Source organism: Anser brachyrhynchus (genome assembly GCF_964034855.1).
Source record: "Anser brachyrhynchus genome assembly, chromosome: 5".
Taxonomy (NCBI): domain Eukaryota; kingdom Metazoa; phylum Chordata; class Aves; order Anseriformes; family Anatidae; genus Anser; species Anser brachyrhynchus.
The window spans coordinates 50209122-50222812 of NC_137699.1; the positions used below are offsets into that span (position 1 = coordinate 50209122).

The 13691-nt window shown below is 37.6% G+C and overlaps 1 protein-coding gene across 16 annotated transcripts in view; it reads left to right on the plus strand.

The window, feature by feature from the left end:
- UNC79 (unc-79 homolog, NALCN channel complex subunit) overlaps window positions 1–13691 on the plus strand; it is a 102791-nt gene that overhangs the window by 30637 nt on the left and 58463 nt on the right. For 15 of the 16 annotated variants that reach the window (XM_080594254.1, XM_080594266.1, XM_080594256.1 and 12 more), the window contains 12 exons: window positions 92–215; window positions 1205–1345; window positions 2879–3100; window positions 3713–3940; window positions 4643–4784; window positions 5185–5264; window positions 5348–5496; window positions 6894–7051; window positions 7415–7596; window positions 8852–9053; window positions 10645–10824; window positions 11893–11958. In XM_080594254.1, the coding sequence (XP_080450380.1) occupies window positions 92–215; window positions 1205–1345; window positions 2879–3100; window positions 3713–3940; window positions 4643–4784; window positions 5185–5264; window positions 5348–5496; window positions 6894–7051; window positions 7415–7596; window positions 8852–9053; window positions 10645–10824; window positions 11893–11958 (1874 nt within the window). The remainder of the gene's footprint in view (window positions 1–91; window positions 216–1204; window positions 1346–2878; window positions 3101–3712; window positions 3941–4642; window positions 4785–5184; window positions 5265–5347; window positions 5497–6893; window positions 7052–7414; window positions 7597–8851; window positions 9054–10644; window positions 10825–11892; window positions 11959–13691) is intronic. The other variant, XM_080594269.1, reaches the window with a different exon arrangement.

Below are 13691 nucleotides of genomic sequence, written 5' to 3' on the forward strand. Positions count from 1 at the left end.
GATTGCCTTTCTACTAGTTTTCTGTTTTCATATCTTACACAGTGTATGTTGTGGTAATTCAGCCATGCTATGTTTTTGTTCTCCTTTTCAGCAAAATGTTTGACATTGAACTTTGCCCTCTCCCTTTCTCCATGGAGGAGATGTTTGGCTTCATTAGTTGTCGATTCACAGGGTATCCATCCTCTGTGCAAGAGCAAGCATTGCTTTGGCTGCATGTAAGTGTACTCTCTTGAGAAGTCATGCTGATGCAGCTTATGATTTTCAGAGGAAAAAAAGAAGCCACTTACAAGGGATTATGGAACCTTTCTGCCCCTTGTGGTTGGTAGACAGGTCCTGGGAAGCTCTACGTTACTAGCCTATCACAACAATATACAGGAAGCCTGGGAATTCTTTTCCCTTTGGTTGTATCTTTAGGGCCATTCAGTTATCTCTTTCTGCCAGCAGAACTCTTTAGTCTCCACAGAATTTGGTCTGTAAATTCCAAAATTAATTCCAAACTCTAGAAGCAGCTGTAGTCATTCCCACATAAGAAGAACTGGATCAGACTACCTCTGTACCCACCAAGCTTTCTGCTTCTCTGGCAGTCTTGTGCTATATTTGCCCATTTGTCCATATTCACTGACATTCACCCAATGTTCGTATTCAAATACAACAGGAAAAATCATGTCAGCTTTGGGGACAGTCAGTTCAAAAGGGTATAAAATTTTCCACGGCATCTCAGAATAATACTGGTAATCTTCATTATTCATTCATATTACCACAGTGATTTGCAGATAACCAATCTTCTCAGTATATTGACATCTGTAGGCTACCATTCTGGCTGGATTGTTAGAATAAATACAGGAATTCTATTTTAGGTAATAATGAAGATAGTTATTCATCCAAGTATTTGTAATATTTTAGCTTTGCATAAACTTTTTTGTGGAACAGTTTCACATACCTATGTGTTTGTGCATAAAACTGTTCGCAATGTGCACCAAGCATCATGCCAACAAATATTTTGAAAATGCACTTTTTTGGCCAGTTCTCTTTTGCCCTGATTTGAAGAGAAACTTAAGCTCTCATCTCACATGACCAAATCCCAAAATTAAATGCATGAAACTTGCTGAACTCAATATGATGTGATAACTATGCGTATAACGTAGCTGATATTTTTTACCAATCTCAAAACTCATACTTTTTTTTACTTATTGTCTTTCCTCAGGTGTTATCTGAACTTGACATTGTTGTTCCTCTTCAGTTACTAATCAGCATGTTTTCTGATGGAGTTAATTCTGTAAAAGAGTTAGCAAATCAAAGAAAATCCAGAGCCAGTGAACTGGCGGGAAATCTTGCAGCTCGGAGGGTAACAGTTATTTATCCTGCTTATTCTTTTGCTTTGAATAATTTTCCTAAGAGAATGCCTGTGAAAATTTAAAAAGTCATTTTTCAGTATGGCAACATTTGATTGGAAACACAAAACAAATTTTGAGAGTGAAAGAAAATTGGCATGGCTTCTTCAGTTAATACCTCTCCGTCACCTGGTCAGTGTCAAGATAATGCAAGTATGGGAGTTAACTGCACAGTTTTTCCTCCATGAACTCAGTTGGGATATTTGTGGTGTGTTTGTCATGGTATCTTTTCCATCTATTTCATTCTCTTCATTTTCTTTTAATGGCTGTTAACAACAGTTTTTTTGTTTGTTTGTTTTGTTTTGTTTTTTGGACAACTGGTCACCCAGAGTGAGTTTTGGCATTCAGGTACAAATTTGGTGGTCCTAGGGATGTTCGGGGAGGGTGACAGAACAACATTTATTTCTGTTTTCTTGCATTTTTTCCCCCTCCAAGAGATGCAAAAATTGATGTCAAGGAAACTTGTCTGTCTGGAAGAAAATGTTTGCAAACATGTAGGCATTACCCATACTTGGGCTGATGTGATTAAATTCCCAGTAGTCTCCTACTGAATGCTTCAGGGACAGAAGAAGTGGTGTTCAAAGGTCAGATCTTTAGATTTAAGGACCTACAGCATCTAGGCAATTGATGATTCTTTTCTTGTAGTCCTTCTAAACTCTGATGTAGCTCAGTAGAGAGTACAACTAGCCTGTAACCACTTCTAAACTAAGCAGAAAAAAATGGACAATCTTACTGTCTGGTATTGCAGACCATAGCTGGCCTAAAAATAGACCTTGTGTTACTTAACTGTTTATCTCCTTGGAACAATTGGAGGTTCTGATGGTGTTGTAGGTGGCCTGTGGTGGTTGAATGTAAATCTGTGCAGAAGTGCATGTCTTGCTATTGTTATATCTAGTTCATTTCCAGCTACCTGTACCCTTGGTATAGCCTTAGTTATACTGCTGTGAGTACTGTGAGGTACCCACATTTATTAGCTTCCTGGTATTGAAGCTGGTATGTCTGGATCATGGGGAAGATCGTTGTAACTTGATGACCACTTTACTGCCTGCACCAATTTTCTGTTTTATTTGTGATGATAAAATTCCTTCTTAGTGGAAATAAGGTAATGAATGACAGCCATTTAACCTAAGAGAATACATACATCTGTGTAGAATATGATTATTATACTTATACCATATTTTATCATTTAATGGCACTAAGGGACATACATAAATTCAAAAAAAAAAAAAGCTACCAAACGAAATAGTAAGGCTATCAAATCACAGAATCACAGAATCGTCTAGGTTGGAAGAGACCTCCAAGATCATCTAGTCCAACCTCTGTCCTAACACTAACAAGACCTCCACTAAACCATATCACTAAGTTCTAGACAATGTCTAGACAAAATGTCTAGACAAAGTTCTAGACATTTACCACAGTCTTGTATAGGATGAAATTGCTTAAGTGCTTAACATTCATTTGGACATGTTTATCTTATGTGTCTTCAGGTAAGCGTTGCTTCTGACCCTGGGCGCAGAGTTCAGCACAACATGCTGAGTCCTTTCCCAAGTCCCTTCCAGAGCCCATTTCGGAGTCCAATACGTAGTCCTTTTCACAGTCCCTTCAAGAACTTTGGACACCCCAGTGGAAAGACAATTGACTTTGACTGTGAGGATGATGAAATGAATCTTAATTGCTTCATTCTAATGTTTGATCTCATCTTGAAGCAGGTACTTGCAGAAGAAAATCATCCATGTTGAGGGACAGTGAAGTTCTGTAGTCACTTTTGTCTCTGCTTTAATCCTGTATTGAGTCCCTTTATGCTGTGGGACTGGCATGAAGTACAAGGCATTGAAATCTTTCTGCAGCTTTCATGTGGCTTTACCCATACAAGAGTTATGGGTTCATGGTCAGCGAAGAGAAGGTAGATACCTCCACATCATTTTAGGTGCCTCATATCAATGAAATTAACTTCTCCTTGGAGATATGGTTATTTCTACAGACTAGAAGCAGAGGCTTGTTGATGGGCTTAGATTAGATGCATAATTATTGGGTAGGTAAAGTTATACATTGTGAATCTAAGCCCAAGTGTTTTGGATAACTGTCTCCAGGTAATGTTAATGGATCCTGTGCTTGAAATTGTCTAATTACCTTCAAAATCTTACTCCAGCTATTCAAGCTTTGTCCTGAACATCAGTGGCAATTTAAAATTGTGAGTCACAGTTTATCTCAGTTCTCATCCCAGTAATGCAATACACTGGAAGAAATGCAGGAATAGGCACGACTGCGCTCTATTTTTTTTAAATAAATAGTAAGTCCTTATTCTTTTCACTCTCTTTCAGATGGAACTCCAGGATGATGGTGTCACTTTGGGCTTAGAGAACAGCATTTCAAAAGATATAATATCCATCATAAACAATGTGTTACAGGCACCTTGGGGTGGTTCTCACAGCTGTCAGAAAGATGAAAAAGCGGTAGAATGTGGTCTTTGTCAGTCCAGCATTCTCTGTTACCAGCTGGGTTTTGAGCTGCTGGAACAGCTTGCTCCAAAAGAAGAAATCAGACTTGTGGTAAGTACAGCAAGAAAGGACCTCTGTTACTGGCATGCTGAAACTCCTCTACTTCATTTTGCTCATTGTGTTGTGATGGCATGGAAGAGTTGGGAGGTTAAAGCAAAAATGCCACTGAATTTATAATCTCCTAAGTTTGAATTGATTCAGAGAACACAGGGAAGATGGCAATATTCATCCAGTATGAACTCTTCTCTCTTTCACCATTGTCTGGTTTGGAAGTACACTCCTATGATACCATCTTAAATAAAATGTGAAATGTTAATACTTAGTGCTTTTCATCTTTTAAAAGCTAAGAGTGGGTATCTTCAAATGATTATTGACTTTGAGAGAATCAGATGTCAAGTGGGCAACTTAAAAAATCTTAGTTGATGCTTGATTGTTGAAAATGCTGGGAAAAGAGGACAGGTTTAGTGAAACCAGTGTGATTGGATGCCCCTCAGCTCCAATATGCATACACAATAGCTGTTAAGTGCTATCGCTTAAATCCATGTTTGAAACACAGTCTTATCGTCCGTATCCATTTGCTGATGCAGAATTTTAGATATGCAGGTGATTTGAATGCATGAGTGTACATGGAAACTGGACAGTGTCTGCCTCATTTTGGCTCAGCTTATCCACACTAAATATTAAACAACAGCATATGGCTTAATGTATACAGAAAACATCAAGAAATGAATTTAACTTACTATGTTCTTAAAGGAGCCCACAGATAACCTCGAGGATAGTCTTCTGTATACTAGACCTGAGTTTATTATAGGAACTGAAGGAGAAGAAGATGACAAATCAGCACCAAAACATGGAGAAAACCCAGGAAATCACACAGAGACCACAGAAAATGCTGGTAGGTTCAGGGTGAGAAGACAGAGTATTTAAGTAAGGCTTTAAATGAAACATTCCACTTACATAGAATACAAGGTTTTGAAGCAGTTTTTCAGGTCCAATAATGCATAGTCACTTTTTTCTCATGCAGTTAATTCAACATATCAACAGGAAGGCTGTATTATGTTGACTGCAAGTGTGACTGACTCTCAAAAAGCATTAGAAGAAATCTTGGCTTTGTGGACATATAAAGTAGCAAAACATTAGATGCCAAATTCTGTGCAGTTGTAACTCAACTGACATCAATGTTACTGTAGCAAGAATTAATTTACCTCTGATTACTTTCACATTCTTTAGTTTCACTTTGAATCAACAAATGAGGGGAATTTGTCACCAATTTATGTAACTTACTTTTTTAACAGCAATAAAGAATGACACAGAAAGAAAATTTTGTTATCAGCAACTTCCAGTTACCTTGAAGCTCATATACACAATACTGCAGGTAAAATTAATGATGTTTGTTTAGTATGAATTTTTAGTTAAGTGGTTTCACTGTGTTGAGAGTAGTGCATCTTGCTTACACAGGAAATGTCGAGGTTTGAAGAACCAGACATTCTTTTTAACATGCTGAACTGTCTGAAGATTCTTTGTCTTCATGGGGAATGCCTGTATATAGCAAGAAAGGACCATCCACAATTTCTTGCCTATATTCAAGATCACATGCTGATTGCAAGGTAGGTTTTTATCACAAGTTTTGTTTTTGTACTTTTTTGATTCCCTAACTATACATTCATTTGTGATATTAAAGAATTTGCAGGTTTAATAGAGAATATTAACAGAAGGTCATAGAGAAGCGTGGAAAGTTTAAGTAGCTGTATAAGGGCACATTGGATAGACTTAATTATGAAGCTTCAAATGGAGCCAAGGTACCCTCCACTGTCCAGTCCTATGTTACCTGAACACCTTTAATCCTAAAAGAGGTGAATGTACAGTTGAGCAAAGGCCTTTTAATCTCTGCTACCGTATTAAAAAAAAAATAAAAATATTTTGAGTTAATTCAAAGTGTGTAATTTTTTTTTCTGTACCCCTAGAGAAATGGGAAGGTTTTGGGGTCTAATGAAACATTGATAAGCATTTCATATTGCCCTGAATCTGTCTGGAAATAAGTTCTGGTATTGTTCAGTTCATTATATTCTGTTTGCTTGAGGTGTTGTACTTCAAGAGAGTTAAGATTAAAACTCTGCCTCTCTGCCTGAGATCCTTCTTCAGGCTGTAGCCACACTTTAAAAGAGTAGTGAAACAGCTCAAAAAGAAGAGAACAAAGTGCTGCACAGGAACCAAATATGAGAACCCCTAGCCCAATGTTGAAGTGAGGGCATGTGGTCTAAGTATTAAAACTCCCATACTGGTGGCCTGAAGTGACCTAAAATGGAGTGTTCAATTCACTTAATCCCAGGGTTATTTCTCTTTTAGGTTATCCCACGTAGGCTTTCTTTTAATAATAAATAAATTTTAAAAAAAAGTACAAGGAGAATTTTGTCAAAAAATATCAATTTTGCAGAAGGCATTCTCATTTGGGAAAAAAAAAGTCTTTAGAACCACAGAATTACAGAATAAGAGCTTCAGGAAGCAGTCTGAACTTGTAAGACCTTGAAGTTAGAGTCAGCTATTGGCAGTTTATCCTACAACACTCAAACTTTTGCTAAGAAACAAATAAATAGTGAGTATTGGTTATCATAATGATTTGTGAATGTACGTGACTCATGATGTCAAGGAGGTTGACATGGCTCGTGTGCTGAACTTGGTCACTTTGAAAATGATGATTTATAGCACAGATTATGTTTCATGGCAGTTGTGCCATGAATTAGGAAAAATCTTGTTAAATCTAAAGTGTTTCAATGTTAGGAATATTTGAACCTGGATTTTCAAGAAAAACTGTTGCATTTGAAGATTTCCAAGTGGCTCTATTCACCTAACAGCAACTCTGCAGTATTCGCATAAAGGCTCAGGATGGCTTACAGAGATTTCCACGAGAAGTGCATTCCCTCTAACAGTATAGTGTGGGCATTTAGAAGAAAGTATGTCAAGGGAGTGCTTTTATAAGTGTACTTGCTGTGTTTGGTCTTTCCAGCTTATGGGGAGTTGTGAAGTCTGAATTCTCTCAGCTTTCTTCCCTGGCAGTCCCGCTTCTTCTTCATGCACTTTCGCTTCCCCACGGAGCCGACATTTTCTGGACAATCATAAACAGCAATTTTAACAGCAAAGATTGGAAGATGAGGTTTGAAGCAGGTAGGTCTGAGAAACATATGCTATTTACTCCTTGTTGCTTCACTGAAGAGCTAGAGCTTTCTCTGCTGTAACTGATGAGACTTGTAATGGGTGATTACATCTTTTTGCTGGTATGGAGAGTTTGGGAGGTAGTTGGGTACAAAACCATGGCACAAAAATGCAATAGAATAGAGGAGAACATAAGGCATTCTGGATAATCAGAGCAAGACCAAAATCACAATAACACCTCCCAGCTGTTCTTTGTTGCTACTTTCTAAGATGTGCATATTTCTAGGAGAGATACAATTATTAAGACATGAAGGGCATAAAGAAGCCATTGTCTAAATTAATATTCATATTTTCTTTCTCTGGGGGCTGCTACAGTGGAGAAAGTGGCTGTGTTGTGCAGATTTTTGGATATCCACTCTGTGACAAAAAACCACCTACTGAAGTACTCTTTGGCTCATGCATTCTGCTGTTTCCTGACTGCTGTGGAAGATGTCAACCCAGCAGTAGCTACAAGAGCTGGACTATTGCTTGACACCATAAAACGGCCAGCTTTACAGGTAGGTTCATTATACAGGGGAAAAATGCATTGAAACGGGAATTTGAGTTTTGACCCAACGTTCAAAATGGTTCACATGGACAGTGGCACAGTCAGTGCTGATACCTCTTTAGACAAGCCTTATAGGTCTTGGTGTTTGACATATACACATGGGAAAGATACTGCCTGAGCCCCAGCTTTGATGACTACAAAGGATTACTATGACATTTGAGCTGTTATCGTAGAAAGCTGTAAATGTTTTTATTGTTTTAAAATGTACTGACAGTTTTCATTTTAAAACTAGAAGGTTTTACAATTCTCATTACATCCTGTTGAGCTGATAGCGAGAAAATACATTCAAGCAAAACCAAACATGGCCTTAATATTTGCAAAACTTACTTAGACATATAATTTTAAGCATGTGAGAAGCCTTGCCAATGAAAATTATCATGATTGAAAAAAAGTGAATATAAAAATAGATCAAAGCCTACGTAAACAAATAAGATATTGAGGGAAAAAAATATCTCATAGTATAAAATTCAATTCTAGTTCTCTAGAGGTCATAATTAAAATGTATTTTAAAAAGTTTAGTGCTGCTGCCTATGAAATGCTGTTAATACTTGCTAATTTTATTCCATATAGAATCTTTTCAAAATAGTTTCCAGAGAACTTGAATTCTTTTGAACTAAGAAAAATAAATGCATAGTTCACCGAAGAACACAGACTGGTCCCAGTATCTTGCAGTTACATATTTAATGTCTGGATTTACTTTTCAAACCTAAGTCTTTACAGTATGCCCAAAATTCTAGTGCAGATAAAATAGAGAAGCATTTTATGACTCAAATTCCTTCTGATACATTTCACCACATAATCCTTTCTCTGTTTGGGCTTGGCAATTCATTATTTTTCTAATCAAGGGCTTGATTCAGTTACATAAAGGTAAGCCTTTTCTCACCTAGGGATTTGTGAAAAGAATACTTTGATATTGCAAATCAAATGTGTAGTAAGACAGAACTTTTGCCCATACTTTTGTATTCCTCAAAACCTTGGAAACTTCCCATTTTAAACATCATATTTGTTTATGTCCTTACTTACCTTTTCCTTTGGTATCAGTAGCATTAGTCCTGAATTAAAGGAGAAAGGAAAAGAAGCTAAATTTTTATCCTTTAAGAACTGTGGGGAGAAGTTAGAACTTTGACCCTCCTTTGTTTTAAAAAAATGTTTATTATCTTCACATCTCAGTACTGTGTTGTTGTTGTTGTTTTTTTTCTCTATAGGGTCTTTGCCTCTGCCTCGATTTCCAGTTTGACACAGTTGTCAAGGACAGGCCCACAATTCTTAGTAAGCTTTTGCTACTTCATTTTCTAAAAGCGGATATTCCAGCTTTGAGCTGGGAGTTTTTTGTGAATCGCTTTGAGACCTTGTCTCTGGAAGCACAGCTTCATCTGGACTGCAACAAAGAATTCCCTTTCCCAACAAGTAAGCAGAGTCCAAATCAATCTGATCACCTTTTATCAGCTTCTGGAATTTCAGCTGTGTTAAAGGGTCTGAGAGAAATGTAGGCCTCACTTGTATAAATTGTCTGAAACTAAGTAATCTTGCAGGCCAGAAGAGAGTAACTCAAAGTGAGCACTTTTTGAATGCCTGAATGCAGATTAGATTACATTCCATTGCACCTTTGGGCATCATATTTTACTCTCAATACGATTTAATTGCCAGCCTTGGCTGAAACATGGTATGGTTCTGTAATCACTCAACTGCAACCTGCATTAACCCACTTGTTCTTCTGTAGATGCTTTTATACTATCAGCATTGCTATTCTCAAAGGTCACATCTGACCCTGTTCTGTAATGATACGTACAAAGATAGCCCTAGGAGCTGCATGGTCCTTGAAACACAAGCAAATGCATGGGGCACAGCGCAAGAGGTACACAGATTCTTAGAGCCAGTGCTCAGTTAGCTATTCCTGTAGTGACTAAAGCAAAAGTTTGTCCTGTTCGTACTTGGTTTGTTGTTGAGATACTATGTCTCTCTTCATTCACTGCTGCAGGGTGTGTGTGTGGGCGGGGCTTAAAATAATTTGTGCACGATTGTTTAATATGCTGAGTAATGGAAAACTTCCTTACCCAAGTGATCGACCATGAGGCAGGCCTATTTCCATCTGATTTGCTTGGAGGAGGTGAGAAACTGCTGTTTGGACAGCATATGCTCCCTCAGCAGCCTAATGCCTTCTGTGCTTGCATAGAGCCCTAAAAAAGCACAGGTGCTCCTGCTGCATCCACATAAGAAGTGGAGCTGCAAACATATTTTCTTCATCTTCATATGTGAGTACCTTGGCACAAAGCAGGGATATACTGCTGTGGCCTGAGAAGGGAATCTCAGCAGTGGTTTCTAGCTCCTCTAGTTGCAGATGTAAGGTCAAAAGATGCTTTTCAAGATTACTTTGAACCTTTCTCTTTGACTTTTCAAAGGCATAAGTGGTGCTAGGGATGGGGTCACTGACTGTAGTCACTCAGATACTAAAACTCCATTTGAATGCACTCTAGACATAAGTATAGAAAAGTGTTAGTGACTCCATTAAGACATGCAGTGATACTGCTGGTAACACAACTATAAACACATAATCACCCTCATAGCATTTTGGAGGCACTGATCCAGGATGATAGGTGTAGGCAGGACATGAGGTCAGTCTGGGGTAAAACTGGAGGCCGCTTTGTATTTGAGTACACTAAATGTGGTCCATATTCATGCGATTTCTGCCACTATAAATAGAGGGCACCTCAAATTCCCATAGCCCGAAATTCAGTTTGGTTCAGGAGTCTGTTTTTGTCCAGTCTCGTAGAAGGAAGGGACATCATTATTTTTTAAACACAGTTAATCTCTTTGGGGTTTTATGGATTTCAGAATGAGAAGATGCAAATGAGTTCCTTGCAGATGGACCCCTTGAACCCATATGAAGCTTTCTTGACTTGAGTGGGACCTGGGGCCCAGTTGCATTTGGCACTTGGCAGCATTAGGGCCTCACCATGCTGTGGAATGAATCCTAACTTGGTCAATTGCATTTGCAAAGCTATCACTGCTGTCCGGACAAATGTCGCCAACCTCAGTGATGCAGCAATGTGGAAGATCAAGAGGGCTCGTTTCGCACGTAACCGTCAGAAGAGTGTGCGTTCCCTGAGGGACAGTGTGAAGGGACCAGTGGAGTCAAAGAGAGCGCTCTCCCTCCCAGAAACCTTAACCACCAAAATTCGTTGAGTATCTATTTATATTTTTGTGACAAGACTTACCTTCTCCCTTAGGTTTGTATCCTATTGCTAGGTAAACAATGGAATTGTCAATATTTATCTAAGCAGGATAGCAAATCTAGGTTTTTGACTGATTTAGGCAGTGTTCAGGTAATAAGTTAGTGTGTTTGACAAGGAACATAGACAAAACATTACGTTTGTCCTGTGTTTGTTTAAAATGCTGGGACAAAATACTCCAAAACTAGTTTGTGGATAAATCTTATTTTTTATTTGTGGCTAATACACAGTAATTTTGTCGAAAATAGATATAATGCTTATAGAAAATTTCCTTGGTTACACTGCTGAATAATTGCAATTAACAAATTAGTATGCAGCATGTGCTTACACATCTTAAAAAGAACTGTTAAGTTCTCAAATGTTCTGTTGGGAATCTTCAGAATTCCTTTGTCAAGAAAATAAGGAAACAGTGTCCATGCAACACGTTCTTCCTGCCAGCTTGCATAGGAGGGCCTAGGTGCTCAAAAATCATAGGCCTGTATGAAACAATGTACAGATATTATTCGAAGTAAAACTAAAGCTTATACACAGTCTAATTTAGAGAATTTCACAAGCACGGAGTTGTCTTATATTCAGATTGGACCTCTTGCATTGCTCCTACCCCTATATGGGAACTGATAAAATGTTCAAACCTAGGCACTAGTGGGCTGTTAGGTTAAAAGGTTTATATATTTTCTCCAAACTAGGCAACACCATGTTTTGGAACTCTTACATAATCCTTCTTGACCCACTTCTGGTCCTGCACAGGTGCTCCTGTGGGATGACTCTTACACCAGCAAAACCGAACGATGGAGAAAACTAGAGTTACACAACAGGGTGCACAAAATCTATATAGCACAGAAGTGACATTTCAAATGGTTACACTCACTGCCTGACAACAGTGCATGAGTAAATGAACATAAATATGCTAGCACTGAATGTATGCTGAAGTTTAAGTCATGAGTGCTGCTTATTTAAACAGAGCTGTTCTTGTTTATTTTTTGTTGTTATTTGTTTGTTTGTTATTTTTTTTTAAGCTGTGAGCTTGACCAGACATGAGCAGTCTGCTCCAGCACTTGGCGGAACACCAGAGCAAACACCAGGTGGGTGTGAAGAGGAGGGGAGTGTTTTGAAGGGAAAGGAAAATGAAGACACTAGTGCTTGCTTTCTAGCTGACTCGTGAGATAAACTTATGCAAGATGAAAGCTATTTTCAAGATCTACACCCTTCTGGAAACAAGCACAGCATGGTTCCAAAAAGTGTAAATTGCAATTTTGTTCTAGATTTGTACTGAAAGTTGTCCCCAGTTGTATGTACTACTTCAGGGCTGGCGGGAGGTTGTTCAGAGGCAGCTAGCTATTGCTGCCAACGCCTCACCCTCAAATGGCTATCCCTCTCTACCTGCCCACTGTTTATTCTTTCGTTCTGAAATCTTAATTTTTTTTTTTGAAGGTTTGACTTACGTTTGTTAACACTTTGCAATGACAGTACTGAACGTATCTCATTCTTCTAAGGACCTAACCAACTCCTAAACATAGTCTGTACATCTGTGGTAGAAAATAATTTATTTTATGCATACCACTTAAATGAACTAGTCCTCATGCTCATCTGTTTTTTCTAGATCTAAAAGTAATCCTTGCACAATCCAAATGCAAGATCATAATTTAAGCTAATCTTACTTGTACGGTCAGTCCTACAAACTTCAACTTAAACAGTTCTTGCAAAAATAAGGGCAATTTCCAATACTTGAAAAGACTTATCCATTAAATGAAAACAAATAGATCATTTTGCAATTCTGTTTCATACCACCTTGCTTTATCACAATTATTCATTGTAAGATAGATTTTTAACCACAGATTAGAAAATATATCTGAATACATTTTAGCACCAATTTTAATTAATAGTAACAGTATTTACAGAACAAACTAAAATTAATGATGTAATAAAAACTTAATTTTAAAATGTGATCGCTTTTGATGCTGTCAAAATAGTATTATCTGTTCTTACTTGATTACCCTAGCCAATTTTTTAAAAATTTCACATATAATGCATATATAATAAAACTATAATACAATTATATATTTTTTTATTTATGAAGGCATTTAATTTAATTTACTCTTTTAAAATAGAACAAGTTGGAATAGTATTCCTCACTGTGCTCTAGCCATGCACATATTCAGAATGATTCAATAAAATAACCTTATACACTGATGTGTGAAATAGCTGTTGCTTTTCATGATTTCAGATGCTATTGTAGGAACTGCTAAGCACTAATGATCTTTAATAATAGAAAAAGCCTTACACCTAGGGTGAGATGGAAGAGGATAACTCCAAAGGCAGGTCTAAAAAATAACTGGAAATACTGCATTTAAAAAATACTGGAATTTGAAAATGAAAATTCATATCCAGTTAGTGACTGTTATGTGCAGTGAGTCTGTTCTGCTTGGACAGAGAGAGGCAGCACTTCAGCTTCATTGTGCTTCGTAAGTAGCTTCTAGTCTTTCACCTGACAACAATGCGAAGTATGACTGTTTGATTATTTCCATTCTGAGTTTATAAATGAAGTCTTAAGAGTCTTCTCTGGGAAAAAGCCACCTCAGTTTTCACATATTACATAGTGTCTCAAACATAAACAGTTACAATGCCTACATTTTGGCCCATGTTATCTGAGAGAAGTATGGACGCAATGTTAAAATGGGAAATCTTCATTCTTTTTTAATCAGTATTGGGTAGAATTTTCCCTACTTCCTACCTTTGCCATTTGGTGCATTCTTAACTGGCAAAGTCTAATGTCTGTTGTTAGCTAAGGAAAACTGAAAACTAGGCCAGATGAGAA